At 47.4% G+C, this 27,649-nt stretch overlaps 2 protein-coding genes and 1 long non-coding RNA gene across 3 annotated transcripts; all 3 read right to left on the bottom strand.

Annotated features, from left to right (window-relative positions):
• Positions 1-14,226: 14,226 nt before the first annotated feature.
• LOC123145750 (uncharacterized) lies at positions 14,227-21,424 on the bottom strand. The gene is made up of 5 exons (XR_006472397.1): positions 21,237-21,424; positions 20,758-21,105; positions 15,613-20,435; positions 15,428-15,485; positions 14,227-15,344 (listed from the first exon to the last, which is right to left on the bottom strand). It is a non-coding gene; the product is annotated as an uncharacterized lncRNA (long non-coding RNA).
• A 491-nt stretch (positions 21,425-21,915) lies between these two features.
• Positions 21,916-23,991, bottom strand: LOC123145742 (pentatricopeptide repeat-containing protein At5g56310-like). The gene has a single exon (XM_044565227.1). The coding sequence runs from the start codon at positions 23,949-23,951 to the stop codon at positions 22,524-22,526; it is 1,428 nt and encodes a 475-aa protein (XP_044421162.1). The 5' UTR covers positions 23,952-23,991; the 3' UTR covers positions 21,916-22,523.
• A 905-nt stretch (positions 23,992-24,896) lies between these two features.
• Positions 24,897-26,029, bottom strand: LOC123098849 (LIMR family protein Os06g0128200-like). Its single transcript, XM_044520932.1, has 4 exons — positions 25,912-26,029; positions 25,685-25,796; positions 25,532-25,597; positions 24,897-25,144 (listed from the first exon to the last, which is right to left on the bottom strand). The coding sequence occupies exons 1-4, from the start codon at positions 26,021-26,023 to the stop codon at positions 25,090-25,092; spliced, it is 345 nt and encodes a 114-aa protein (XP_044376867.1). The 5' UTR covers positions 26,024-26,029; the 3' UTR covers positions 24,897-25,089.
• Positions 26,030-27,649: the final 1,620 nt, after the last annotated feature.

Below are 27,649 nucleotides of genomic sequence, written 5' to 3'. Positions count from 1 at the left end.
CTCAAGGCATAGCCACCTTTGTTTCAATGCGTCTATCTTATTGGTTTCTATCTTTCCTCAGCGTTTTTTATAACAATTCCCTCCCTTTATTAGCCTAATTGTTACATCATTCAACAAGACAGGGATAAGCTCGGATGGGGCATCATCTACCTACACACAAGGAACTCTCATTGCCATTCTACCAAGCTCATGAGTTACGAAATTTGCTAGTGTAGTGTCAAAAACGTTCTTATATTATGGAACGAAGGGAGTAGTTTATTACAATGATCAAAACAAGCACCGGGAGACTCGCAAGCAAGATTGTAACAATCATCAAAGATAGCCACCACTACCCCATTGAATGACTTCCATTTTTCATTGTTCCACCACTTGTAGGTTATCTGAGTTGATCATCAACTTGTTGCAACCAATCGTTTGGGCCAGACATAAACCCCACCTTAGGACCATCCCTTCAGCGGAAATGACATCTGCACGCATATCGATTTTCCAGTTCCCTGCAGCTTTGAAGTTTCCAGAAGAGTAACCCAAAAATAGCTCCAGCAGCACCCATCAGAAGATGTTGATCAAAATCTGCATCCACCTTGAGTTTGAAAAATCCAGCAGGTGGCTTCAACCATCCCTCTACTTTAATGGCTGCCTTTGGCGCCATAGAAGCTGTACATAATTAGCAGTTAGAGCTTGGATGTTTCCTTAGCGTTTCAGTTTCACGTAAAAAAGATGGTCTATCACCTCTGGTTCCCAGTTCTTCATTTCCTTTGTTTTGCATTTCTCTCAGTTTTTTAGTCTTCTCATTCTTTTCTTTTCTTTTTCAGTTTTTTAGTTCCTCATTTCTTCAAAACCTTATTATTCTTGCGATCATTGATAAAACCAAGCAATACAGGTTGTTCATTCTTTTTGTCAATAACGTGGCATGCAGAAAATCACAAAGGAAGTAGATTCAAAGCCGAATATATACCGGAGCGTGGGCTGCGGCACTACTCATTCATGGGCAAAAGCAACTACACAAAAACTGAGTATGACACCTCCCTGACTGGCGCATCTTCTTCAAAGGGGGATGGAAGAACTTTGCTTGCAGGACCATCTCGATATCAGACCGGATGTTCTACTTGCATTCCATACTAGGGCTAATCAGCGCCAAAATGTCCGCTGTTTTTCATGTCCTCTAAGCCATGCAAAACAGAAGCCTACCCAGCCCTGAGCCATGGTTTCCTTTTTTCTTACCTTTTGTCATCTGTACTGAACTATGGCATGGGTGTTTTAGGGCATGTACAATAGTTGATAAGACAGTCTTATCTTAAGTGTTGCATGTAATTTAGAGATGACAAAAAATTATATCTACAATGGGTTATATCTTAGCCCTATCTTCAATGACTAGTCATTCCTTAAAACATGGTGAGACAAATTGTGCTAAGAGATCATCTCTTGTCTTATCTTAAATAAGAGAAGACAAGCCTTTTTCTTATGAGTTCTCTCTTCTCCACCTCATCATTTATCTTACATGGCACTCCTAAGATAGCACCATTGTACATGCCCTTAACAGTATGTGTGTAGACTTTCATTCATAACGCCATCCGTGTTTGCTGCCTATTCCTTTACGGTACATCAAGTCAACCTGGGCCGTTCATTTCTTTGGTTGTAGGGCCCAGATTAAGCCGATACTACACCAGTTTTTCGGTAGTATATTAACTCGTTGGGGGCATTTTTGGTACTATCAATCACGCAGGCAGGTTTCTTCCCCGCCATGGCCAACCTTTTTTAAAAAATGGCCAACCTTTTTTACCAGAGTACCAGCAAAGCCATAGACTTGCCATGCTTGGCCTGCACCGTCCCTGCCGTAAGATTGGAGAGCCACACGTGAAGCGACACCCATGGTGGCCTGGAGGCCGGCAGGAAGCCCGGCAGATGGAAACGAATGACTACCCGTGCCCAGAGCTGCTTCGACCAGTTGCAGATGATGAGGAGGTGCTCCGCCGTCTCCAGGTTAGGTTACGTCGACACAACGGGACAAAAATAGTAGTTTGGCCATTGTCGAGCAAGCAACCGGTCAGCCGTGAGGAGCCTGTTCAGGCCGAATAAATAACCATGCGAACAGGCGGCACTTTGCCGGCGCCCAAGCACCCCAAACGGAGTTCCACATCGGTAACCTCGTGGAGCCAAGGAACTGCAGTCTGTATGCGGACGCCATCCAGAAACAGCCGCTCTCAGTAAGTTTCCAAGAGACGACATCAGGCTCCCCTGGCCACAGCTGAACACGACTTATCGCTGACCAGAGCAGAGATGCACAAAGGCAGGCAACGATTCGTTCGTGATCCGCCCCGGCCCCTCAGGTCGAAGATCCAGCGACCACCATGTAGTGCCTCCCGAATCGATCGAAACTTGCGCCTGGACACCGTGAAGAGCTCCGGAGCTAGGGTGAACGGCGCAGAGCCCTCAAGCCAACTGTCGAACCAAAAACTGGCGCGGTCCCCGCCTCCGAGTGCCACCCGCGTCGCCGCCGCAAAAATGTTGTTGCCGCCGGCCTCCTTCCCTGCTCGCCGGAGCCCGACCTCCCTGCCCCAAGTAAATTGCATAAAACCACCACTTTGAGGGCTAGATTTGCGAAAAACACTAGGATACAGTTTCTCTGCAGAAAACACCACATCTTGCGTAATTGTTTTGCAAAATTCACTGAACGGCGGATTTGGCTCGGTTAAGCACGCTTATGACAAATGGGCCCCATTTTTTGCTGACGTGGCTTAACGTTTTCTCAAAAAAAGCGCTAGATGGGTCAAAAAGCAAAAACAACCCCAACATTGTTTTCCCATACCGCACAGACCCTTCCCCCCGTGTCTCCCTGGACTTCGCCGGCCTCGCTCCCGCAGCCGCCCGATGAGAGGATCCCGCCGCTGCCGCAAGTAGTAGCTCACCGGAGCAGACGAAGCCGACGAACTGCGGAGGAGGGCGCACCATGGTCCAGTTCTTGGACTTGTCGAACACCCACAATGCGTGCCCGCCGCAGCGTTCCTCGAACTCGATGGCGCAGGTCGCCACCACGCGCCCGCCGCTGCCGCCGCTCGACTGCGCACGCTGTGCCGGCCTTGAGACCAGGCGGCTAAGGGCCCGCCTCGAGCCAGCCCTGGCGCTCCACGCTCCACTTCCCCACGGTGGTGCCACCCTCGATGCTCAAGACGCGGCCGCGCGCCACCACGTGAGCCGCCAACGTCGGTGCGCACACTTGCTCCAGGCGCCGCCACCTCCGGCGAGGAATGTCGCGTTGTCGCCCCGATTTGGCCCCCAACGCCGCCACCTTGTCCGGATTCGGCGAGGGATGACGCACCGCGGCCTCAATTTGGACTCCCGCGTGAGGAGACGCCCAGCTCGGGCTGCCGGATCCAGCGAGGGATGTCGCGTCGCGACCCCGATTTGGCCTCCAGCGCGAGGAGCCGCCCAACGCCGGCTGCCGGATCCGGTGAGGGGTGCCTCCCCTCCCCCGATTTGGCCTGCTGCGCGAGGAGGCGCCCGTCACCAGCTGCGTTGACCGCCCCAACCAGTTGCGATGCATGTGGGCTGATTGCTTTTTTCCTTTTTGATTTAGGGGTGTCTATGTAAAATCTATGGACTAGTTTGTAAAATTATATTAAAATTGACTTGGCACGAAATGTTACACCACGTAGGCAAAAAAGGGCCCCATCTGTCATAAACGTGCTTAACCGAGCCAAATCCGTCGTTCAGTGGTTTTGGCAAAACAATTACGCGAGATGTGATGTTTTCTGCAGAGAAACTGTATCCTTGTGTTTTTTGCAAATCTAGCCCTCAAAATGATGGTTTTATGCAATTTACTCCCCTGCCTCACTCAGCTTTCGAGGAAGAAGAAGACTAGAGGAAGGAGATGGACACAAGTAACTTTGCCCAGCGCACGTACGCCGCCGGCCGCACAAACGGCCGCTTGTATTTCCCTGAGCACGAACTCAGCCCGCAGACTACAACGAGTACACAGAGGGCCTTTTATACCCCAAGCTACACACATCAGGCTAGCTACCACACGCAAGCACGCATGCATCCACCGCAGCCAGAGCTAACTACATGCACGCATGCAGCCCACGACCAAGCTGCATGACGCCCGCGCCTGCCGAGTCCACGATCCGCAAGCTCAGCCCATGACACGCATGAACACGTCCTACACGGCCGGCTGCAACCCATCGCTACGCCACTCAACAGACCCACGCACGCTTGCCGCACACGCTCACTTGCCGGACTATGCCCAGTACCGTGGCTTATTTGCCCAACAAAAAATGGCTCTGTCAGCAATCTTGCAAGGCGTTGGGAGGCCGATCCAGGGCTTTGAGGGGGAGACGCGCTCATGCCACAGCCAGCGGAGGCGCAAGGCAGCATCGAAACACTGCAGATCAATGATGCCAAGGCCTCCGAGCTGCCTTGGCCGGCAAATTCTGCTCCAAGCAATCTTATAGCAGCCCCGAGCGGACTGATGATATCACCAACGTCCAACAGCTCGCAGCGGATTTGGACGACCGCACTTTTCTTGAAGTTGACGTGCAGCCCACTGGCTCGGCCGAAGGAGGTTAGGATGGCGCGCACAGTGGCCAGCTCCGCTTTAACGGGGTTGAGGAAGAGCGCGACGTTGTCCGCATAAAGCGAAGTGCGAAACCGCGGTATCCTTCCTACCCCGTAGCGGTGAGATAGACCCTGCGGCGACCGCCAAGTCAAGGATGCGCTGTAACGGCTCCATTGCCAGAATGAACAGGAATGGCAAAAGCGGATCACCCTGCCTAAGGCCACAGCAGTGTTGAATGAGGTCGCCCGCCAGCCAGATTGTAAACAATGATCTGGGGTACGTACGTACCCAACAATCAGATCACTGTTTGCTCTCGTAATGCACGTACGCACGCGAGGAGGCTCAGGGAGTCACCCACCACCGCACGCCCGCGCCGCCTCGCTCGCCATCGCACCGTCCGCCGCTTTGCCGTTGCTGCTCATCAAATGAAAATTATAGTGGCTAGCGCGCCGGCGCATGCATGCATTGAGATTTTGCGGCAGGGTGGTGTCGCGACTCGCGAGTAGCAAACGAACGGTGCTGCATCGGATGAGATGAGATTGACTTAATTAGTTAGATCAATAATTCTGACTAAATTAAGAAAGAACAGATCTACCTCAGGTTGGGAATTACCAATATATCCTTGAACGTAAATTTGATCAATCCATACTGGCCGTTGCATCAACTAAATACTACCCAGTATGTTGAGTAGTACGATGTACCATAAAAAGAATTCTTTTAGTATGTGGATGAGTCATGTGTTCTTAACGGAGATGAACTATTACCTCAAAACTGCAAGGAATGAAAGAAAGGTTATGCCTTACCCCTGGATATATATCAAATGGACTGTGCTAACGTCCAGTCAACTGTACGTTAAACAACAGATCCGGACGAGGATCGGTGATTAGTAAACAAGCTGCATACGAGGAGAGCGACTAAACGAGCTGCATGCAAGGAATGCGATTGTGACTTTGCATGCCCAGGAGTGAGGCGTGAGCTGGCCACTCCATTTTCAAACATGCATACATATAACAACAAAACAGATGACATAAACAAAGGTTCCTTCGTAATTTAAACTTTAAAATGTTTTGTAGCTTAAACCGTCGCTCAGATTTAAAAACCGCTTTCACATAAAAAAATCTTCGCGACGAGACCTTCAAAACTAAATTTCATCTTGATATGTTCCGACGACTTTTTTTAATACAAAGTTACCATGCGTGTGCTACACAAGTTATCAAGTCGGTTGTGTATAACTTATCATGTTGTTTACACATAAATTATTAGGACATAAAAAATAGTTCTTGTAATTTTCCTTCACATGCACATGGAGACCTGCATTAGAAGGAAAAAAAACTGATGCATCCTGGATTGTACATATTTCAAAACTTTAAAATGTCTTATAGCTCAAACCGTTGGTTTGATCAAAAAGGTCGTTGGGGTATCGTCCTGTTCCGGGGTAGTGACTTCAACGAGACTCTCTGGCAGAGTGAACACTACTCAGCAACAAAAAGGCACCTCGATAAGTGACAATTGAATGTACTACTCAGTAAGTTTTGATACGTTGGTGATCCTCAAAAAAAATGCCATGATCTTATCACCGGGTGATCCAAGGAATAACAAGAATATCTATCAAACCAAAGGCACCTCAATAACAACATTGTCAACTTACATCAAGTACATGACCCACGATGCTTGAAAGACTAAAAGGAACTACAAGACATACTGCAGACTAGAGACACAGAAATAACTCCACCAGTGTTTTTCCCTCAGAAGAAGACTTTGAATAAAAACTCAAGGAAAGTAGCAAGCCGGTTTTCATACAAAAATAGTCCATAAATAACTAAGCATTTGGGGGGTGGGGGCAATGCTCCCCCCACCCCCCAAATTTACGATAAGAAACTATAATGTCAGACCTCTTGTTGGATATTAATCTATGTAATATCTCATTTTTAGATATACTAAACTAAAATAAACAACTTAATACGAACAACATGAACATGACTAGAAAAGGACAATATATGATGGAAACACGACAATCAAAGAATCACATTTGATGAGCAAACAATAAATCATAACAAAAAAATTGTATGTGAACATAAAAGGTTAGGAGTAGGACGCATTACCTGAAACGGATAAGCTTCACGTCCCGTGTCCCATCACTGAGCTGCTTGAGCTTTAAGTACACACCCGGTTCAAAACATTCCATCCATTCAGCTCCAGCTTCAGCCATGTCCAGGCAGCTACATATAAGAAGAGAAGAAAAGGTGACAGTAATACATATTTAAATTTGAAACATGTTATGGGGAAAAGAGGTGAAAATTTGAAACATATTCATATGCTTTCAGTGCTCACAAACCATGTGCCTACAATCTATACATAAAAAATTGAAACACACGGCAGGAAACATGAAAGGCAAATTCAGTATGAATGGTACTACTAATATGGGGCAACAAGACAGACACACCAGGCACTAATTAGAGGTCTAATATGGGGCATTTGGGGGTGGGGGGCAATGCTCCCCCCACCCCCCAAATTTACGGTAAGAAACTATGAAGGTTTTTTTGTAACATTCCAGCCACACGCCCCTGTGCGTGCTTGCAGTGGCTGAGAACGGGTCCTGCAGACACGCTGTCATCCTAGTCAGCAGCCCGGATGTATGAAAACGTGAATTGAACCGTATTTGAACCAAATTGCCAAGTTGTAGCACCAGTTCGTTGTATTTTTTAACTTTATGCACCAAAGTGAACATTGGTGGCCAGTTGAGGTACCACCGGTGTAATTACCTCCCTGAAAACCGTAGAAACCTTTCCCCTCCTGAACCCCAACGGGAGCATCAGTGTTGAACTTTCCCCTCCCCAACGTGACCATCCAAGCAGCAGATTCACACTGCCAGTGCGAGGGCACGCGGCGGTCGCCGTCCGTCCCCAGCGATCTCCTCCGTCCCCAACAGCTGGGCACCGCCGCGCACTCCGTCGACCGGCCGGATCTGCCAGCACCGCGGCATCCCAACGCCGACCACCGCGAAAGCACGCAGGGGTGGCCGCCTGCCACCACAAGCGGCTGCGGCAAAGAGGGTTTTCTCCCGATCTGGGAGTCTAGGTAATTTATTCCCAGTTTATTTCTTCATGTGCTATTTTTCTGCCATTCCTCTGTCTCAGCCAGTGAGACAGCACCGTGCCGCATCGCCAGTAAGCAGGGGCGGAGGCAGTAGGGGGGCATCGATCGGCCACCCCCAATGATCATGAGCGGGGACTAGCTGTATATTGACCAGGAACTTCCAATTTTTTTTGAGGCAATCCAGGAACTTCCAATTGATTTAGTGCTCACGGTCATCATTAGCCGGCCCATTAGCTGGGAAATGGCCCAAGCCTAGTTACCGAACCCACAATGATCTGCGATTGATGCATCACGTCTGGACCAGATATGTAGTACAGTATTGAATAGCCCTGCTTCTGTTTGACCTGATTGAAAAAAACCCTGATTGAATCCGTGCTAGGGCCGCCAGCAGCTGGCGGCGCTTCATGCCAGATCGGATCGTCGCCCCTCGTCACGCGTTGCCTTCGATATGTGTGTGCGCCAATCTCATGATTTCCCTGTACTAGGCGGTTCGAATTTGACACCCACAGCTGCACAATATGACTCATGCCAGATCAGAGGTACTACATCTGTGCATCATATATTACCGCTCATGTATATGCCAAGTTACTACCAGCAGTATTGGATTTTTACAAACTGTTGAATGTTAGTTATTGTTCGTCAGGCTGATTACTGATTGCTGCAGGTCATTTTCAAAAAAGAAATGATTGCTGCAGGCTGGTTCGTATATATAATAGCTTCAATCTTCTGTATGGTTTCAATCTCTACCGATCAAATATTTTAGTACAGCTAGACTTACACAACAAGCTGGCATAGCAATCACATCATATGAGATTATTGACTTCGTTTGACATGTTTTAGGCACCTGAGCTACATTCAAACTAATAGAAATCTACATTCCTTCTTCTCTTTGCAAAATATATATTATCTTGTGTCCTCTTGTATGTTTTCTTCTCCGCCAATAAACATACAAGAGGAACGAAAGACAATATATTTTGTAAAGAAAAGAAGGAATGTAGATTTCTATTAGTTTGAGTGTAGCTCATGCCTAAAACAAGTGGAATGAAGTCAATAATCTCATATGATGTGATTTCCATGTCAACTTGTTGTGTAATTCTAGTTGTGCTAGAATATTTGATCGGTAGAGATTGAAACTACACATAAAAAAATAAAGATTGAAGCTATTGTGTATACAAATTAGTCAGCAATCTGTAATCAGCCTGATAAACAATAACTAAGATCCTGAAGTTTGTAAAAATCTAGTACTAGCATAGACATGAGCGGTGATATCTGATGTACAGATGTAGTACCTCTGATCTGGCGCGAGTCATGTTGTGCAGCCTTGGGTGTGAAATCTGAAACGCATAGTACAGGGAAATCATGAGATTGGCGCACACAAAGATCGCAGGCAACGCACGACGCGGGGCGACGATCTGATCTGGCATGAAGCGCCGCCAGCTGCTGGCGACAATGCCCTAGCATAGATTCAATCAGTTTTTTTTCTTGAGAAATAGGGATTCGATCAGGTCAAACAGAAGCAGGGCTATTCACTATATCTGGTCCAGATGTGAGGCATTTCCTGGCTGTTGGGCCTGCTAATGATGACCGTGAGCATTAACTAATCGGGAGTTACCGCTCAATATACAGCTAGTCCCCGCTAATGATCATTGGGGGTGGCCGGTCGATAGGGGGGGGTCTGGCCCCCGCTCGCCCCCCACTGGCTCCGCCTCTGGGTGTCTGCACTTTTTCTTGGCACGTTGTGGTGATGATTGAGTTTGCAGCATGCGGAGTACATGGTTCAGGGTGTGGTCCAACTTGGTTGGGCATTGAACCCATTTGGTCCATCATATTGGTGACCGCACCCAGCTGCTGCTTAATTTCATCTGACATGCCAGCTCTTCCATTCATGTGATGAATGATGATCACCCATGTGCGCTTCCTTGCCACACGAATTTTGAGCAGTGATGTTGCCGCCGACATGACATCATCACCGCCTTGATCAGGATCAACAACGGTCATGTTTGTTGACACTTGGGCATCTCCCCAGAGCTCGGTGATGGGCAGTGGCGATGCTCTCCACGACGACAGACTGCGAGTTGGACAGTGTGATGACACTGATGGACGGCGGGGCATGTTGTATGTGCAGAAGACAACAACTATGATAGATGCACCGCACATGCAAGGTACACCACGCTTGGCTTGCCTCGTACCATGAATGGAACTCCATGAACACCTCTAGATGTGTGGGATGTTACAACATGCACAACTCGTTCACCCCATACACATCAAACAGCCGGCCCAATACCTTCTCCATCACCTAGTACTTAAGGTTGGTATTGGTAAGGGTGACCTGCAAAACGCAACTCTGAGTTGGATCATAGTGGCCTTCCATTTCGTCAAACAAGTGTTGAGCGGTGGAAAGGGACACAAAATCTGGTGGAATTTTTATGGGATTTCGAGAAATCAATGGGTGGATTGAACAGCTCTGAATACCAATTGTCACAACCCCTGGATCAAGTCGTTACAAATCAAAACTGAACAATACGAATGAATGGATACAAGTGCTCCCGGTGTATGAATTAATTCACCAAACCATGGATCACGAAGGGACTATAATCCAGAGAAGATAATCAAGGATGGGAATAGCACATATCAAGGTAGAGGAGCAGAAGAATCAGAGAGATAAGAAGAAGGCACCAAGCCTGATCAGTTCCATTCCCTCCCTACTGGATCGATTCTTGTGTGTTTTATCCTTCGTGCACCAAGACTTGATCGACTGGGTCGGGCCTGAGTGCAGCAGTCCATAATGCAAATGCAACCCAAGCGATTAATGGGCACCAAGACATTTACCATCTTTTTTTGATAAATGATGGATTTTACTGACTCAAAATGAAGCATCAATGGGATGCAGACACCCACGAAGGAAAGGCGAAAAGCACCACTTCAACCCAAATGGTCCAGGACACATTCGGAGCACAATTATACGTTCCACACTTCTGTCAAAGACACATATAGATAGCAACTGGCCGGTCAGATAGAAAGGTTCATGGAGTAACCATTTAATCAGCTCATGTAGCATAGTACGTCCCTGGAGAAAGTGGTGGCCAGCAGTGACATAATTTTCTTGCTAGTACAGTATCATCTGGCCACCTTGCAAACTATAACGCACTCCCATATATTACTAACCAAGTAACCGTAGAGAACACAACCTGAAGAATGATGCAATTCAGTCTTCTTATCAGCATCAGAAGCCCATCCCATTTGCTTTTCTTTATCTCTAATGTTGTGTTCTGAACAAATTTCAGGAACAGGCAGTAAGTCGCTGGGGTCCATTGTACTCATATCTCCAAGAACTTGAAACATGTCTCAGCAAGCATGATAGCTACCAAGTGGTTCATGAAGAGTAGCAAGATCAAGTCCATGTTGTTCTTGCAGTAGCAGTAAAAGTCACAGAATCGCCACCGACACATCAAGGTCCGGTCTCAGTGGCGCCACTAACGAACCCATGCAACATGGTTTTGGCGCCTATACCACAAAAACCATGTTTGGTAGGCGTCAAACACTTACCAAGCCAATTTGTTGAGGAACCAAAGCCTGCCTGTGGAGGAGCAGAGTTAACGGTAGACCAAAATGCCGTCAGGATCAGAGGAGGCAGGGACACGTTAGCCTTTGCGAACACACAGTCAAGTGTGGCCTTGATCTCCACCATAATCTCCATGAGCGCCTTCTCCTCCTTGTCGGCGGTGAGTGCCAAAGTAGTCGAAGCGGTTGAGCCGACCATGGAAGTACCCTCGAGCATACTATCTGGGGCAGGCACCCAGTCATGGCTCGCTGCCTTGGTGAGGTTAGCCTTGGGGGGGTGACCTCCAGCTTGTTGCTGGGGGTGAGCACGCCCTTGTCATGGCACTCGTGCTGCTTGGCGTGAGTGACACCTCGTTGTGGACCTCGAGCACTGCTGGAGTGGCGGTGCAGGACAGCAACGCATAGTCAACATCAAGGAAACAAAACCCATTGTAGATGACCCGGCCATTCAGGGCATCACGTGCTTGGGTCGCCTCATGCCGTGATCAGAGCTGGACAATTGCCTCCACCCGAGTACGTAGCTCCCTGAAAAACGCACAACTCCAACACATGATAGATGATACCCATACACCTCAAACTTTGAGGCTCAAACACTTGGTGAAGTACCGCGCGCGTCAATCACCGGGTAGAGCACATGGGTTGCAGTAACACAAAGAGCTCATGGTTGTTCAACATTTCATCAAACACTTGGTGTGCAGAAGCCAGTTCGTAGCAAATTCCAACCAATCTGACCTCAGAAAGATCAGTATTACAGCAGCAGAACGAGTTCTACTGCCAACCTCTCGTCGGAATTACAGATCAAAGCCGGAAGAGTGCAAGGAACGGTGGCTCTGAATATCAACTGTCACGAATCTGTCTCTCACTGTGTAGAATAGCACAAGTACTTGGATACAAGATAGAGAGTAGATAAGTAATTGGGGAATACTCCCTCCGACCGAAAATACTTGTCATCAAAATAGGAAGCAGCATTGGAGCGTAATGGTGTCCTTGGAGAGTTCTCATGGACATTACAGAATCGGATTCAGGTCATATTCATGCGTATTTGGCACATTGCAACCGAGTACTGCATCTTTGAAGGAAGAATCGCTCCGCGCAGATAACAATCAGCAAGTTGCGGTTACCTTATCCAAATATTGTGCATATTTGATGGCATTCATCCCAGATTTGCTTCCTGAGAACTCTACGGACACAACGTTTCTCTTCAGTTGCGTGCAACGGAAAGTAAGAGAGATGCTTCGAGGGGGAAGCCGAGTATGGGTAGATTGCTCAAGCTCGTCGATGATTCCAAAGGTAGCAGCAATGAACATACTGCTCTCCATGGTTCCAGAAGCAACGACGATGACGATACCACAATCCAGATATCAAGCGGCAACAACCCCGAGGATAGAAATCCCCACAGTTCCACTTCCACAAATAATAGCATCGAAGATACCATACTCGTTAAAGGCTTGAAGCTGAGGAAGGAGCTGGAGGAGAAGATAGAAAATGAGGTTCTCCGCTGGAAGGTGGTGGCCGAATTCTGAGCCGAGACCATCATCTATATCGCGCTATCAGACAGTGTCAAGGTGCACATGGAACGGCTTGCGCAAGGAGGAGAATTCCCTACTCATGTCTAGGCTCTCCTCAATCACGTATGCATTCTGAGACGTGAACAGAAGCAAACCCCCTGAAGAAACTGTGTAATGATGATAGTGTGCTTTTTGTACACCCATCCTATTGTAAGCTAGCAAGTGTTCTCCCCAATGTGCCTGAAAATCTGTTGCCAATCAATGAAAAGTACTTCACTGGTGGGACATGTACCTAATCTGGACCAGAGCATTAACCTAAGTTTTTCTTTTGTTCACCATTGTCAGGCCAGTTTACTGAACAAAGATCAACAACTGCAGTCCATGACACATAATAATCCGCATTCAGCCTGGCTAACAACGCCTATCTTATTTAGCGCGAGCAGTGCCAACCTTTTGTTAGCTAGCAAGGTGACAGATGATGGCACTTCTTTGGCTTCCCTTGATACTTCGTCACCTAGCTAGGTGAAAGATGATGGCACACTCTTTGGTGTCCGCAGATACAAATGCAGGGTCCTGCAACAGGAGGTTAAGAGGGTTAGAGAAGTAGTACAACATTATCTTGTTGATGAACATCACAAAGAGAGAATTATTGCAGGCAGGCTGTTTACCTGAACAGGTCCAGTATGATCTCCAGCCTACTGGAACAATCCATGCCTGTTGTCAGAGGCACCTTTGGAGAAGAGTGTAAGGACACCATTCAACACAGGCACACAAATAGCAGCGATGGTCTGAATACTGTCAACGTATGCACCTCACTGAAAATAACGCGATACCTTCCAGAGGAGAAGAAACTTCACCACATGCCATAGCAAGTTAGCAACCAACTTATGCCACAACACAGCTGGTATTTTCACAACAAAGCAAAAGAGCATGCATAATTCTAGTAAAATAAATGTAACAAAACACATGGAACCAACATGACAGAAAAGGACATGTGGATCATTGCTGTGACCCCAATTTTTACTCTGATCCAATCATTTTGCTAAATTGTGAAAGAAATTGATATCGTGTTGAAACAAATAAATGTTGAAGAGAACAGAAGACAAATGTTGCAAAAAGGAGCAGGGACACAGATAGAACTTAAAGTTAGTTTTTTTTTCAGTTGCACAAAGTAAGCATCAAGAACTCAGCTTTAATTAGTTCTACGTTGTATGATAAATTCAGGTGAAACCGGCTTGAGTTGTAAGCATAATGTAAGCACCAAAGCCATATGATCAGTGAAGTAACAAAAAAGGATGCTACATATCTCTTGCAACAGACTTGAGTTGTAAACCGGCTTGAGCATAATGTAAACCGGCTTGAGTTGTAAGCATAATGTAAGCACCAAAGCCATATGATCAGTGAAGTAACAAAAAAGGATGCTACATATCTCTTGCAACAGACTTGTAAACTAAGGCAATATATTTACAAATCTCAAATTGCTAAGATAATGTTTATGGGATCTGTGAATAAAGAACAAATAGGTTTGGAGTCAAGACCTGCTCTCTGTGTATGCAGCTTCGCCTTGATGGTGGCCTTCGTGGTGTTGCCACATTACACGATGCACGACATCTTCTGCTGAAGTTTGTTAGAAAGAAACAACATGAAAGATAGAGTATACAGAAAAGAATATGAACACTTCACATGTAAATAATTAAAAGTCCCTGGCCAAAAAGTATGCACATCAGTTCTGGCAAAAGTTTCCGCGGAATTTTTAAGACCTTTTTAACCATACGCATAAATCATGTCAATGAATTTTTTTTTGTGACCCTAGGCATAAACCATGCATACATGTAACCAAAACAAACTTGCAGAGGAACAACAGAATGCCAATTTCTGATTTACAGGTTTACTGACATGTAATATATTAGATCTGCTCTACTGTGTTGCTTTCCTTGTGATGGACAAGCAGTGGCTAGAGAAGAATGCTTCTTACATGAACTTCAAGGTACATCTCATCCTTTATCCGCATATGGTTGCATGATTGATCGATCTTACGACTCTGATGTAATTATCAGAAGATACTGAAGACAACACAACCGCAGCTGGAGGGGGAGCTTCTGCTGGACGATGTCATATAATACGAACTGCTTTGCTAGCGGCCGTATCTGCTGGAAATGATGATGAGCTCATGATTCTCGTGCATAGACCGTCCCTTCCTTTGATTTCTGGGAGGTTTTTTTTTGTGACATGTAGGGCAATGACTTGCTGCTGTAATGCTGAGTTTGGTCCCAACTGGACGCACGACTGAAAGATGTATGCCTCTTGTTTGCTCTGTCTCACCTGCTCAAGCGCCAGCTCTTTGGGATGGAGTGCTCTACAGCCGCCCTTCCAGAGACGCACAGGTTTGTTCTCGAAAGTTTGCTGTCGGGAGAGGATGGAGTCCACAACCACAGCAGAGCATTCATATCATCGAGATTGATCTGGGTTCCTCTATGACTTCTTCATGAAATATGGTGTGCTGTGTCACATGGAGAGATCTTTCCTTGTTATGGCGGCTCTCAAGGTGATGTTCATATCTATCGGCGGATCATCTCTGCTTGGAGATCCCCCTGTAGTTAAGACACACGGCCCTGTGATTGAATTTGCTGCAAGAGAGGTTGATGTTACTATCACAGGTGTGGTTATGGGAGCCCTACTTTTGGCAGAAGTACTAGAGGCTATATTTTACCTGATACTATCAGACTGGGCCATCGTTTTGCTTGCTTGCAGTTATCGCCGGGAGGAACCTGCAAATTTGTTCCACTCATTATTTGGTTTCTTAGAAGGTTTAACCTGGCCAGATATTGGAAAAGTGGAAGCTTTCTTGGCAGACATTAATGTGTTTGGATATTGGCAAAATAAGATTGGACAGACCTCTGTAATTGAAGGCTGCTTGCATGCCAATCTTGGTTCGCTGCTCTGTTACCCTGTCGACTACATCTTGAATCTTCAGTTCCCAAGAAAACTCAAGAGTAAAACGTTCAAAGTAGTTCCTGGTCTGGTCAAGAGCGAGATAGTTTCTTGTTTGCAGATATCTTGCATCTGTGGTCCTCTCAACTAATGGAGAAACAACATTGGAGTCAGTACTGATTGGAGTGTAATGGTGTCCTTGGAGAGTTCTCATGGACAATAGAGAATCGGAGTCAGACCATAGTTATGCTTATTTGGCACATTTTTTTACGGGCAACAGCGGGAGCTCTGCCAATTCAATATAGTAGAGGGGAAAACTGTACAGAGTAGAGGTTACAAGAAAAGGGGAAAACAATCAGAAGGCGGCAGATGACTACTCGCGCTATGCCTACTCAAAGGCCTCAATGTCAGCTCTAATCAGGGCTACAACCCCCTCAACCGAGATAGTTTCATTTTTTAAGATGCGTCTGTTTCTCTCTGTCCATAGATTCCAGGCAACATAGACAGTGGCCGTGACCTGAGATGTTCTTGGTGTATCTTGAGGTTCTGTGCCACCATTTGAAGATAGAGGTACTGACCGTTGCAGCATCCGCAGCAGCAGCAGCGTGCGAAGTAACCAAAACGCACCAAACTTGCTTGGCAAAAGGGCAAATCAGCGTCAAGTGAACTGCACTTCCACACCAACCTGATCGCACATAGGGCACACCATAGCATGTGGCCATCCCCTGTCCCTTAGTCTATCTGCCATCCAAAGCCTGTTTTGGAGAAGCAGCCAAATGAAAAGGCACACTTTTCCTTCAGATTTCACAGACCAAATCTTGTGCAGTCTAGGGTCCTTGATCTTTCCAAGGAATTGAGTGCTGTAGGCAGAACCAGCAGAGTAGCAGTTATTAGCAGTGAGGTTCCAGGTTATAACGTCCTGGCCATCACCCAGGTGACTGGTGAGAACAAGTGCTCCTATCCTGATGAAAGAGTTAAACTGTGCTCAGAATTTATTTTCCGAAGGCCTCTCATCCATCTGTCATTCATCATTCCATCTCGGACCGAGAGGTTTTTAAGGGCAGCTAGCTTGTAGAGCTCCGGTCAAGGTCTTTTAGTGTGCCAGTTTTGATGTTGATAGTGGTGCAAGCAGCAGAAAGGCGCATGTCAGTCTCATTGCAAGGAACTGGGAGACCTTTCCATGGTCAATCAGAGTTGTCCCAGCTCTACCATAGCCACCCGAGTCGCAAGGCGTGGCTGTGCAGATCAAGATCCTTGATGCCAAGACCACCATAATCCTTCGGGGAAGATACTTTTGTCCAATTGACAAGGCATTTACTGCCATGTGCACTCTCTTCACCACACCAGAGGAAGGAAGTTGTGTCTGGTCTTATCAATCCTTTTGATCAACCACTTTGAGGGAATGTGAGAAAGTAAGTAGAAAGGGCCAAGAGTACCGCATTAACCAAGACCAGGCGTCCTTCCCTGGACATAAGCTTGCCTTTCCACGATTTGAGTCTGGTCGAATACTTATGCAGCAGAGGCTGACAATTAAACCTGTGCAAGGATCTATAGTGCCAAGAGGGAGACCCAGGTAGCTACATGGGAACGACCCCAGTTTACCACCAAATCCAGAGAGAATATCTCTGAGATCCAGGCTCTGGTAGCTGATCGGAAATGCCACGCATTTTGCTAGGTTTATCTTGAGGCCAGAGACTGATCTAAACAAAATCAGGATAGCAGAGACATTGTTGACTTCATTCTTGCAAGGGTTTAAAAGAAGGCAGCATTATCCACATAGAAACTGGCTCTCATCTTCGATGCTGTCTGCATGACGGGCAAAAGAAGTCTACATTCAGTAGCCTTGGCAAAGATTCACTGCAGTGGCTCGAGGGCTAGAATGAGGAGCATTGGGGCAAGCGGATCTCCCTGTCGCAGCCCACGTCTGTGATGGAAAGGTTTCCCAGGGGTTCCATTAAGGTTCACTCCAAAGGTGTAAGTAGCAGGCGAGGAGGAGTTCAGATCCCTCCATCTAGCACTGAAACTGAAGGCCTAAAGCAGGTTAAGGAGATAATCCCAATGAACGTTGTCAAAAGCCTTGGCAAAGACGAGTTTGAGGAACGGCAGGGGTTTCTTCTTGCAGTGGGCTTCCTTTACAATGTTTCTTACAAAACAGGAAGTTGTCTTGAATATATCTCTTCTTGATAAATGCGCTTTGACAGCTTGACACCAGAGATTGCAAGGCAAGAGCAGGCCTGGTGGCAATCATCTTCCCTAGGATCTTAGCCACGCTATGCATGAGGCTTATGGGCTGTAAATCAGCAGCAGAGACAGATGCCCCCTTCTTTGGGATGAGGGCAATGTTTGCGGAGTTTAATAAGTGCCAATGATCACCTTGGAGCAATCTCAACTGGTTAATAGCATTCAACAGATCCATGCCGACAATAGAAGAGCAGATCTTATAAATAAATAAACCAATGCAGCCGCCAGGTCCAGGAGCTTCCTCACCGGGCAAAGCAAAAATGGTAACTTAAGTTCATCCATGGAGAACTCATGAGGTGCAACAGATTAGCAGTGGGAAGTTGTAGAGTCCAGATTGAGGCCCAACACACTTGGAGTAGGTTCACCCAGGAGAGAGTTGAAATGGTTCAGAAGAATTTGAGCTTTCTCAGGGTGGTCGTTGACCTGAATTCTATGGTCATTGGAGAGCACTGGCATGTGATTTTTTTTCTCCTTCACCCATTTGCCCTTAAGTGGAATAACCTGGTATTAGCATCACCAGATTTGATCCAGGTAACCCTTGATCTTTGTCTCCAACGAGCTCTGTCAATTGCTGCAAACCCGTGCAATCTGTTTTTTGAGGGTGGTGCGAATTGCTCTTTCAACATGAGTCAACTCCCTGTCCTCCTGAGCAAGATTCAATTGGAAAATCACCTCTGTTGCAAGCTTCTCTTTAAACCCCTGCTCTTGTCCATGACTGTTACTCCATTGCTTCAGTACTCTTGTGGTCCTAGATAGCTTGATATGCGGACTCTTGACAGCGTCAGTTGAAAAAACAGGCTTGCACCAAGCCTTTTGGACCACATCTTTGAAACCATTAAGACTTGCCCAGTAGGCCTCAAATCTGAATCCCCTGTAATGCCCAATGTGCATCTTCTTGAGAATAATGGGTCAGTGGCCAGAGATTGTCGTGGAAGCAGGAATTAGGTGATACTGCAGATGGTTGATCCCCCAATCCTTTCTGAAGAGGATTCTGTGAATTTTGGTGTGCACGGTATTCTCTCTCATTTGACCAGGTGTATTTTCTCCCCGATAGGGTTTAGGTGTATATACATTGCAGGGATCATCGCGGTGGGGGCGTTGCAAGGCTCTTGGACAGCAGTCTTCGCGAATGGCAAACAAACAGCCCAAGGGATAGCCGGCATTGCAAACAGTAGTGAACAGACACCAGTATCTGAAGACACAAACACAGCATACAGAGCTGCAGCAGCACGAAGCAAGGAACAGAGACAGCAGCAACAGAGGGCAGCTGATAACGAAGTGGAAGGGGCGCTGGAGACTAGCAGAGACAGACGATCAAGCCCCTGCCAGAGCCTCCCCAAGCAGAGCTTCTTCCCCATCAGGCGCATCAACTTTCTTTACTTTTTTTCGAGAAAACGCGAGAGAGCTTGCGTTTCACTGCAGTGGAAAGAGAGTGTTTGGGTTCCAATCCTCCTAGGAGGCAGTTACAATGTTCGTGAGCGAACCAGTGGACATCCCACGTTTGGGGGCTGATGGCTCTGTAACACAGCGGCACCAGCCCAAAGAGCAGCCTCATCCTTGATCTTCATGAGTAGGTCGTTCACCGATGGGCACCCTCGGTTGAAGGCGCAGTTGCATCAGCTTTCTTCCCCGTCTTGCGAGTAGGGTTGGTGGCGTCCATCAGGACCATGACCGGCTGCTGGTACAAATCTCCGTACTTCTTCAGGGCAACAGAGGCAGCAGTCAATTCATCGATGGGTTCGCCAGATTTCTTCAGCAAGACAAGCTTGACCTTGTCCATCGTCGGGAGACCTGCAGTGGGCTTGGCAGTGAGGCGGCCACTGCATCTTGCCAGCTTCTCCATCGCAGAAGGCTTTGAGGCCGCTGGTGGTGGCGGTGGTGGCCGCGTGCAAAGGATGCCAGGGGAGTCGGGCGAGGCAAGGCTAGCAATGAAGCCAGTCAGGGCAGTGGGGCCTTGAATACTGCAACACTGAGTCTTTGAAGGAAAGAAAGCTCCACACAGATAATTACCAGCAAGTTGCGGTCACTTTTATCCAGATATTGTGCATATTTGATGTCCTTCCTCCCAGATTTGCTTCCTGGGAACTCTACGGACACACTGTTTCACTTCAGTTGCCTGCAACGGGAACCAAGACAGATGCTTTGTAGGCGGAAGCCGAGTAGGGATAGATTGCTCTAGGTCGTCAATGATTCCAAAAGCATCAGCAATGAAGATATTGTCCTCCATGGTTCCAGAAGCAACGACGATGACGATACCACAATTCGCATATTAAGCAGTAACAGCCCCGAGGATACAAATCCTCAGTTCCACTTCCACCAATAATAGCATTTTAGATACCATCATCTTTAAAGGCTTGAAGCTGGGGAAAGAGCTGGAGGAGAAGATAGAAGATGATGTTCTCCGCTGGAAGGTGATGGCTGAATTCTGGGCCGAGATCATCATCCATATCATGCCATCAGACAGTGTCAAGGTGCACATGGAACGGCTTGCGCAAGGAGATGAATTCCTTGCTCATGTTTGGGCTCTCCTCAATCACGCAGGCATCCTGAAACATGAACAGAAGCAAGCCCATGAAGAAACCGTGTAACGATATTGTGCTTTTTGTACTCCCATCCTATTGTAAGCTACCAAGTATTTTTATGCTTGATCCCCAATGTGTTACAATTTGTTACCAATCAATCAAAAGTACTTCATTGATGCGACATGTACCTAATCTGGACCAGAAAAACGACCCAAGTTTTCTATTTGTTCACTGTTGCTAGGCCAGTTTACTGAGCCAAGATCTATGAGTGCAATCCATGACGCAGAAAAATCCGCAGTCAGCATGGCTAACAACATCTATCTTATTTAGTGAGAACAGTACCAACCTTTTCTTAGCTGGCAGGGTGAGAGACGACGGCACTTCTTTGGCTTAAATAGATACTTTGTCAGCCGGCAGGGTGGCAAACCGTGGAACTTCTTTGGTACAACATTATTTGTTGATGAACATCACAAAGAGAAAAATTCTGTGGGCGGCTGGTTACTTGAACAGGTCCACTGTGATCTCCAACCAACTGGAACAATGATCTACGCATGCCTGTTGTCGAGGGCATCTTGGAAAAGAGTGTAAATATACCATTCAAAACGAGCATATGAATAGCAGCGTTGATCTGAACATAACCACCCAGGCTCTGGATGGAAGAAGCATGTTTACCTTTGGTGCAGTGCCAAAGTATCTGTCATGGTGCAGACTTGAATCAGCTGCATTAATGACGAAATAGTCTAAATATAGAACAGGAGTAGTGTAACTGAGAGTGAAGCACATATCACAGAATATTTTTCATAGGAGCTGCCATAGTGACATTACCTTGTGGAGAGCTGGAAATGTTTCCACAGCACCAACCTTTTGTTAGCTGGCAGGGTGAGAGACAACGGCACATCGTTGGTTTTCATAGATACTTTGTCACCTGGCAGGGTGAAAAAACCGGTGCACTTCGTCTGCAGATACAAACGCAGCGTCCTGCAACAGGAGGTTAAGAGGGTTAGAGAAGTACAACGTTATCTAGCTGATGCACATCACAAAGAGAAAAAAATCCTGTGGGCCTTTAGCTGAGCAGGTATACTGTGATCTCCAGCCTACTGGGACAATGATATGCGCATGCCTGTTGTCAGGGGCATCTTTGGGGAAGAGTGTAAGTACACCACTCAACACAGGCATATGAATAGCAGCGATGATCTGAATATAACCACACATGTTCCAGATGGAAGAAGCATGTTTTTCATACGGCACAATGCCAAAGTATCTGTCATGGTGCAGACTTACATCATCTGCATTGACCAAAAGAGTCCAGATATACAACAGAAGTAGTGTAATTGAGATTGACGTAAAAGAACCAAGTTTTTTTATTAAAGCCAAACCTCAAATATCTAGCAAGGCAGGACACTATACGTACCCCTTTGAAGGAATGCTGGATCACACCAACAAAATGCATACATCTGAACAAATAACTATACCAGTACAATGGTGAATGCACTCGATGAGAATATACAAACTGGGCAAAAGATGTTCTTCACATATGGCCCATAATATATTATCATCATTTGGAGACAATCAATCAGAATACAAACTAAATATTGCATCAACCAATAATCTGCAAAAGAAACTAAAAAAATACATCTACAGCTTCATAGTTCTCTTCATTGTTCCAATTCATGGAAACATAAACCTGCATCCTGTCTAAAAAGTTCTTTATGGACACATGGTAAGATCTGAACATTGCCATATTGTAGGAAGGAAGGAATTAATTAAATTAAAAGATGTGCTAGAAACTATCCATCATTGTGTATCTAGTGACTCACGATGGTCTTATTTGCAATAAAAGCAGTTCTATGGGGCTTCTCTGATGCACTGTTCCATTTTTCGTGGCATGAGGCGATGGCTTGCTGCTGTAATGCTGAATTTGGTCCCAACGGTGAACAACTCATCTGTATCTCACCAAAAAGAATTAGTATTGCTAGCCCCCTGATGCAAAAGTTGGTTGAGTTCACGATGTTGATAAAATACTGGCAGTCAATCTGTTCATGAACAGCAAGCAACTTCCTGATCAGCACTGGAGCTGCAATGAAGCCCACACGTCTTCTGTCACTGCCATGGTCAGCCGTCGCCGCAGCCACCAACGGCACTCGACCCAGGGATCTTTGACAACCGTGCACCCTTCATCACCTTCCTCAGCCTATCCACGTCCTGCCACCTGTCAGCATCTGCATATATGTTGGACAGCACCACATACACGCCATGGTTGTTGGGGTCCAGTTTCAGCATCTCTTGCACAGCCCGTTCCGCAACATCAATGTCGCCATGGTTCTTGCAGGCTGTAAGCAGAGCCCCCCAGATCATAGTGTCCGCCTTGCATGTCATCCCACGTATCATCTCCTCAGCCTCCGATAGGAGTCCACTCCGGCCGAGGAGGTCGACCATGCACCCATAGTGTTGGATGCTCGGAGTCACCCCAAAGTCCTCCATAGATGCGAAAACTCTGCGGGCCTCATCGAGCAGTCCTGTGTGACAGTACGCTGACAGAACCCCGACAAGCGTGACTGCATTCGGCGGCACGCCCTCACGGCGCATCTGCTGGAACATCGCCAGTGCGTCCTTGACATGCCCATGGTGTGCCAACGCTGAGATCAGGGCATTCCATGTTGCTGTATGCCGCTCCGGCATCCCCTTAAACACCGTTACCGCCTCCTTGATCGCCCCATTCTTTGCATACATGTCGACTAATGCCGTGCCAAGGATGACCCCCACAGGCGCCACCATCCCCCTCCTCTCCATGATATCATGAACACGCCGCCCCATCACGAGCCCGCCCGACCGTGCGCAGGCCGATAGCACGGATGCCAGCACCACGGCGCCGGGCTCGAACCCCTCGTTGAGCATCTCATCAAAGGCTCCCATGGCGTCCTGGTACTGCCCGTTCTGCGCATAGCCGGAGACCATCGTGGTATACACCACCACGCTTCGAACAGGCAATTCATCGAACACCTTCCGCGCGAGACCAATGAGTCCAGCCACCGAATAGGCGCGGACAAGGCCGTTGGCAACGTAGGTGTCACGGTGGAGCCCGTGCTTGAGGACGACCGCGTGGATCTGCTCGGAGACGGGAAGAGGGAGGCGAGCGGAGGCCTTGAGGAGGAAGGGGAAGGTGTGCCTGCCGGGGGAGTAGGAGGGGCCGGCGGAGTGGCGGAGGTGGGAGAAGAAGGCGAGGGCGGAGGCGGGGTCGGGGGAGGAGGCGAGGGCGCGGAGGGAGGTGTTGAGCATGAATGAGTTGGGGGCGTAAGGGAGGGAGGAGAGGAGGCGGAGCACGGCGGCCGGAGGGGAGAGCGAGGCGTAGGCGTCCAGGAGGCGGGAAGCCGCGAAGGCGTCGTCGGCGATGCGGCCGGAGACGAGCATGGCCGCGTGGACGACGGTCAGGCCGCGGAGGGTGGAGCAGCGGTCCGCCAAGAGGGACAGGCTGACGTGGCCGCGGCCACGGACTACGGCGCCGGCGGCGCCGCCGCCGCCGCGGATAGATGACGCGGCCATTTTCCTTGCGCCTGTTTGAATGCGAAGTTCAGAGCAAGTAGCCCGCACCTCGTTTCAGAGAATTTTTCATTTATCCACGCATGAATTTCAGACGTTTCCCACCCTGAAAAAAGAATCAGACGGCTGTTTTTATTTTCACTTCAGGCCGTTTTTTTAGGGCCGTCGGATGTACACGAATCTTAGCGCTGCTCGCTCTGTTTGTCTCATGTGGCACGTGTCGGGCTTCCGTCGGTTTTGGGGCTAATGGACCGGGCGTAGCGGGTGTTGGTCCGTACCTGTATCCGTTTTGACCAAGGTGGTTGGTCGGCGACCCGTGTGAAGAAATCATTTCGGTAATGGAGAAGGGAGGGGGGGGGGGGGGGGGGAGGCGGAGGCGGCAGAGGGGAGTCACCGTCGCTGGCGTGATGTTATGAAGAGCGGGAAGATGCCGGCGAGCAGCCCTAGAAAGAGGAAGGCTAGTCGCGGAGCAGCAAGAGGAAGGAGAGAGAGTGATATGGAGAGGAGGTCAGCAGAGTTTTTTCGTCCCGCCATCAGGTGTTTCGCCAATGAGGTCGGAGTCAGTCGTCGGCGTCGATCGGGCTGGAGGTACAACGAGCTATTTCCCCCAACCCCAACAGCTCTCATCTGAGTATTTTTCTCAGACATTATTTTTGGTTTCATGCCCTGCATCCGTTTAGTCGGCGCTCCTTAGATCCTTTTGCTTGTGTGGGGTTTTGTTTCATCATACTTGCACTAATTTCACAGTATCGTCTTGATTCATAGTTCAGCATACCCGTGGAGCTCAATTTTTTTTGCCCAAGTAATTTGTATGTGGGGTACTCATTATCAGTAACTAGGGGTGCCTCCTGGGAGGAAGTTGGGGCGTTGCTAAGGAGGGACCCGCCCCTTCCACTTTCTTGTTTGTACCACGAGTGTTATTTCCGGTTGGTTCCTTCAATGGTTGGTTCCTTCAATGCGTGGCAACAAGAAATGGTTCTGCTATTATTCTTCCTATAAACTAAAATATCTGAGAAAGTGGAGGCATGAATAATAACATATCTCAATTCAAATTTTAGCTTCTAGCTTGCACACATCAACCCTGCACACAACTACTACCTCCACTCAGGCTTAATCCATCTTAGTAAGAAATGAAGTTTGGTTAAGCAAGCATCACTCGGGCATACAATCTTCTGCACCTTTTGTACTTGCACCATCTGGGGAAGAGAGGTAACATGTTAGCATGTTCACAAGAGGTCATCTCTTGAATTTTGCGTTCATACAGAGGCCATTATTCACCCACGCAGCAGTGACCGTAACTATGGCACAGTTATAGCAGAAGATTTGGACCCAGGCCCCAGGTTATATATATATACCCATGCTAAACCAATGCTTCACGGATGTGCACTTCCAAGTATTCACTATTTATTACTGACTAATAACAGAAACTACTGTCCAAATGCTTTGTGGAAACAACTTCTTTAGATCTGACACGTATCTCCGCTACATTCTTTAATTCTTGTAAATTTACAGCCTTCAAATTAACATTTCATTGGAAGTTACAGTAAGACATGGACTTCTAACAGAAGACATCAATAGCATACCTGATGGAACAAAGTAGGATCAGTTCAACATTAAACAGAAAAGAGTTCATCAACGTTCCTCCCCATCTGAAACAAGTTAAATGTTTGTTATTAAACGTTAAAAAAAAGGACAGCGCAAAGAAAATAGTGTCATGGCACAAGTCAACTACGTACTTCATTGGGTGAATGCTGATGAAAACTAATTTCAGGCCAAGCATCATTTCTCCAGCAATCACTGCGATGAGGAGATAGCAGAAGAATGCAAAAGCAGCAGTCCCAAGCAGACCTGGTACACAAAACAAAAGATTAATCAGTTTACACACAAAAAAAAGATTAATCAGTTTATTCACAGAGAGGATAACTGGTTAAGTTGAGAACAATACCAAGGATCAGAAATGTACCCCAAACACTGTCCAGCTTTATGAAGATCTCATTCAGGAAAGAAGATACAATTATATGATAAATATGTGCTACCCAAGCAATCGATACAATTAATCTAAGATCATAAATCATTGTCAGACGAACCAAATTGCAAATCATTAGACTGAATGAATGTATGGTTCAGATACATATTTACACTTACCCAACAATGCCGTATATGAGTTTTCCAATGTAATCAAGCAATGTAAAAGCCCAGGTAGCCTCAGCCTGCACCACAATGGATGTCAAGACAAGAGCAAGTGACAACCATAAAAAACAATGAATATAAGAATTCACAAGTTACATCTCTTCTAGAGCATTCATGTCATTTTCCAAAAGTAACAACTCCTAATAATTAAGACAGAAAGTTAAACATAATATTAGTTAATAGCATAACAGAACATCACAGAAAGTGTACAATATATTAAAGAGAATGGTCCATATGAATACAATTAAAGCTTCAAAGCGTATCATCGGTTTGAAGGGCAAGCATACCTTCTTGACAGCCTTCATGTTTTTGCGCCATTTTCTTCCTTTGTTCCCACTTCTCTCTTCTTGGTGAAGGGCTTCCCGATGCCTTCTTCAATTCCTTGGCCTTCTTACCTAATTCAGTAGCTTCCTGTGTTAAAGTATAGGCTGTAGTTGTAGAAACGTGACATGTTGTCACGTATGTATTTGCGTGTGCGTGTGTATTGTAACTAGCGCAGCTTGTTAGTATAGATCAAGCCTTATCCGGTATAGCTTGGAGTAAGGGCAAAGACTTGCAACAACCTGCGCCGATGTAATCTTCTCTGTGTATTTAACACGCACGCGTCCCTGCCAGGAATGCATACGCTTCCACGCTTCTTCTTCTTCTTTCATGGTAATCAGAGCTGCCCTCGAACTCATCCATGGCGACATCTTCAAGTTCCTTCCCTGTCTCGCCATTCGCTCACGCCGCCATAGAGAAACTCAGCAAGGGCAATCAAGCCCTATGGCGCGCGACCGTGCTCTCCGCCATTCGGGGGAGCGCAGATGGAGAAGTACCTCGACGTCGAGCAGCCGCCACCACCGATGCAGATCGACGTAACCTCGTCTGATGGCAAGACCACGACAAAATCGGCAAACCCGGAGTTCCAGACCTGGTACGCGAAAGATCAGCAAGTCTTTTCATATCTTCTGACGACTCTCCCTCGTGAGATAACCATCCAGGTTGCATCATGTCACACTTCGGCTGAGCTCTGGAATACGGTTGAGGGTATGCTTGCATCCCGAACCCGTTCCCAGACCACCAACGTCCGCATTGCCCTCGCCAACTTGCAGAAGGGCAACTCATCCATCACGGAGTACGTTGGAAAAATCAGGTCCCTCTGCGATGAACTGATCGCGGCTGGGAAGAGGGTAGACGAGGATGACATCGTCTCCCACATCTTAGCCGGGCTCGAGGAGGACTTCGACCCGGTGGTTTCTGCTATGTGCTCTCAGGTAGAACCCGTGAGTGTGGTCGAGCTGTATTCACAGCTCCTCAGCTTTGAGACGAGGCTGAACCTTCGTGGTGGAGGATCTCAGTCCTCTGCCAACGCTGCCACTCGTGGCCGCAAATTTGGCGGCGGAGGTGGTGACTGCGGCCGCAAACAAGCCGGCGCTGGTGGTGATCGCGGCGGTCGCAGCGGCGGCCGTGGCGGTCGCGGTAGACATGGCGGCAACGGCGGCGGTGGAGGCAACTACAACAACAATGCC

The sequence above is a fragment of the Triticum aestivum genome, chromosome 1B, assembly GCF_018294505.1.
Source record: "Triticum aestivum cultivar Chinese Spring chromosome 1B, IWGSC CS RefSeq v2.1, whole genome shotgun sequence".
Lineage (NCBI taxonomy): Eukaryota > Viridiplantae > Streptophyta > Magnoliopsida > Poales > Poaceae > Triticum > Triticum aestivum.
Note: the sequence above shows the minus strand (reverse complement) of the source record. Positions and strands in the feature narration are given on the sequence as shown.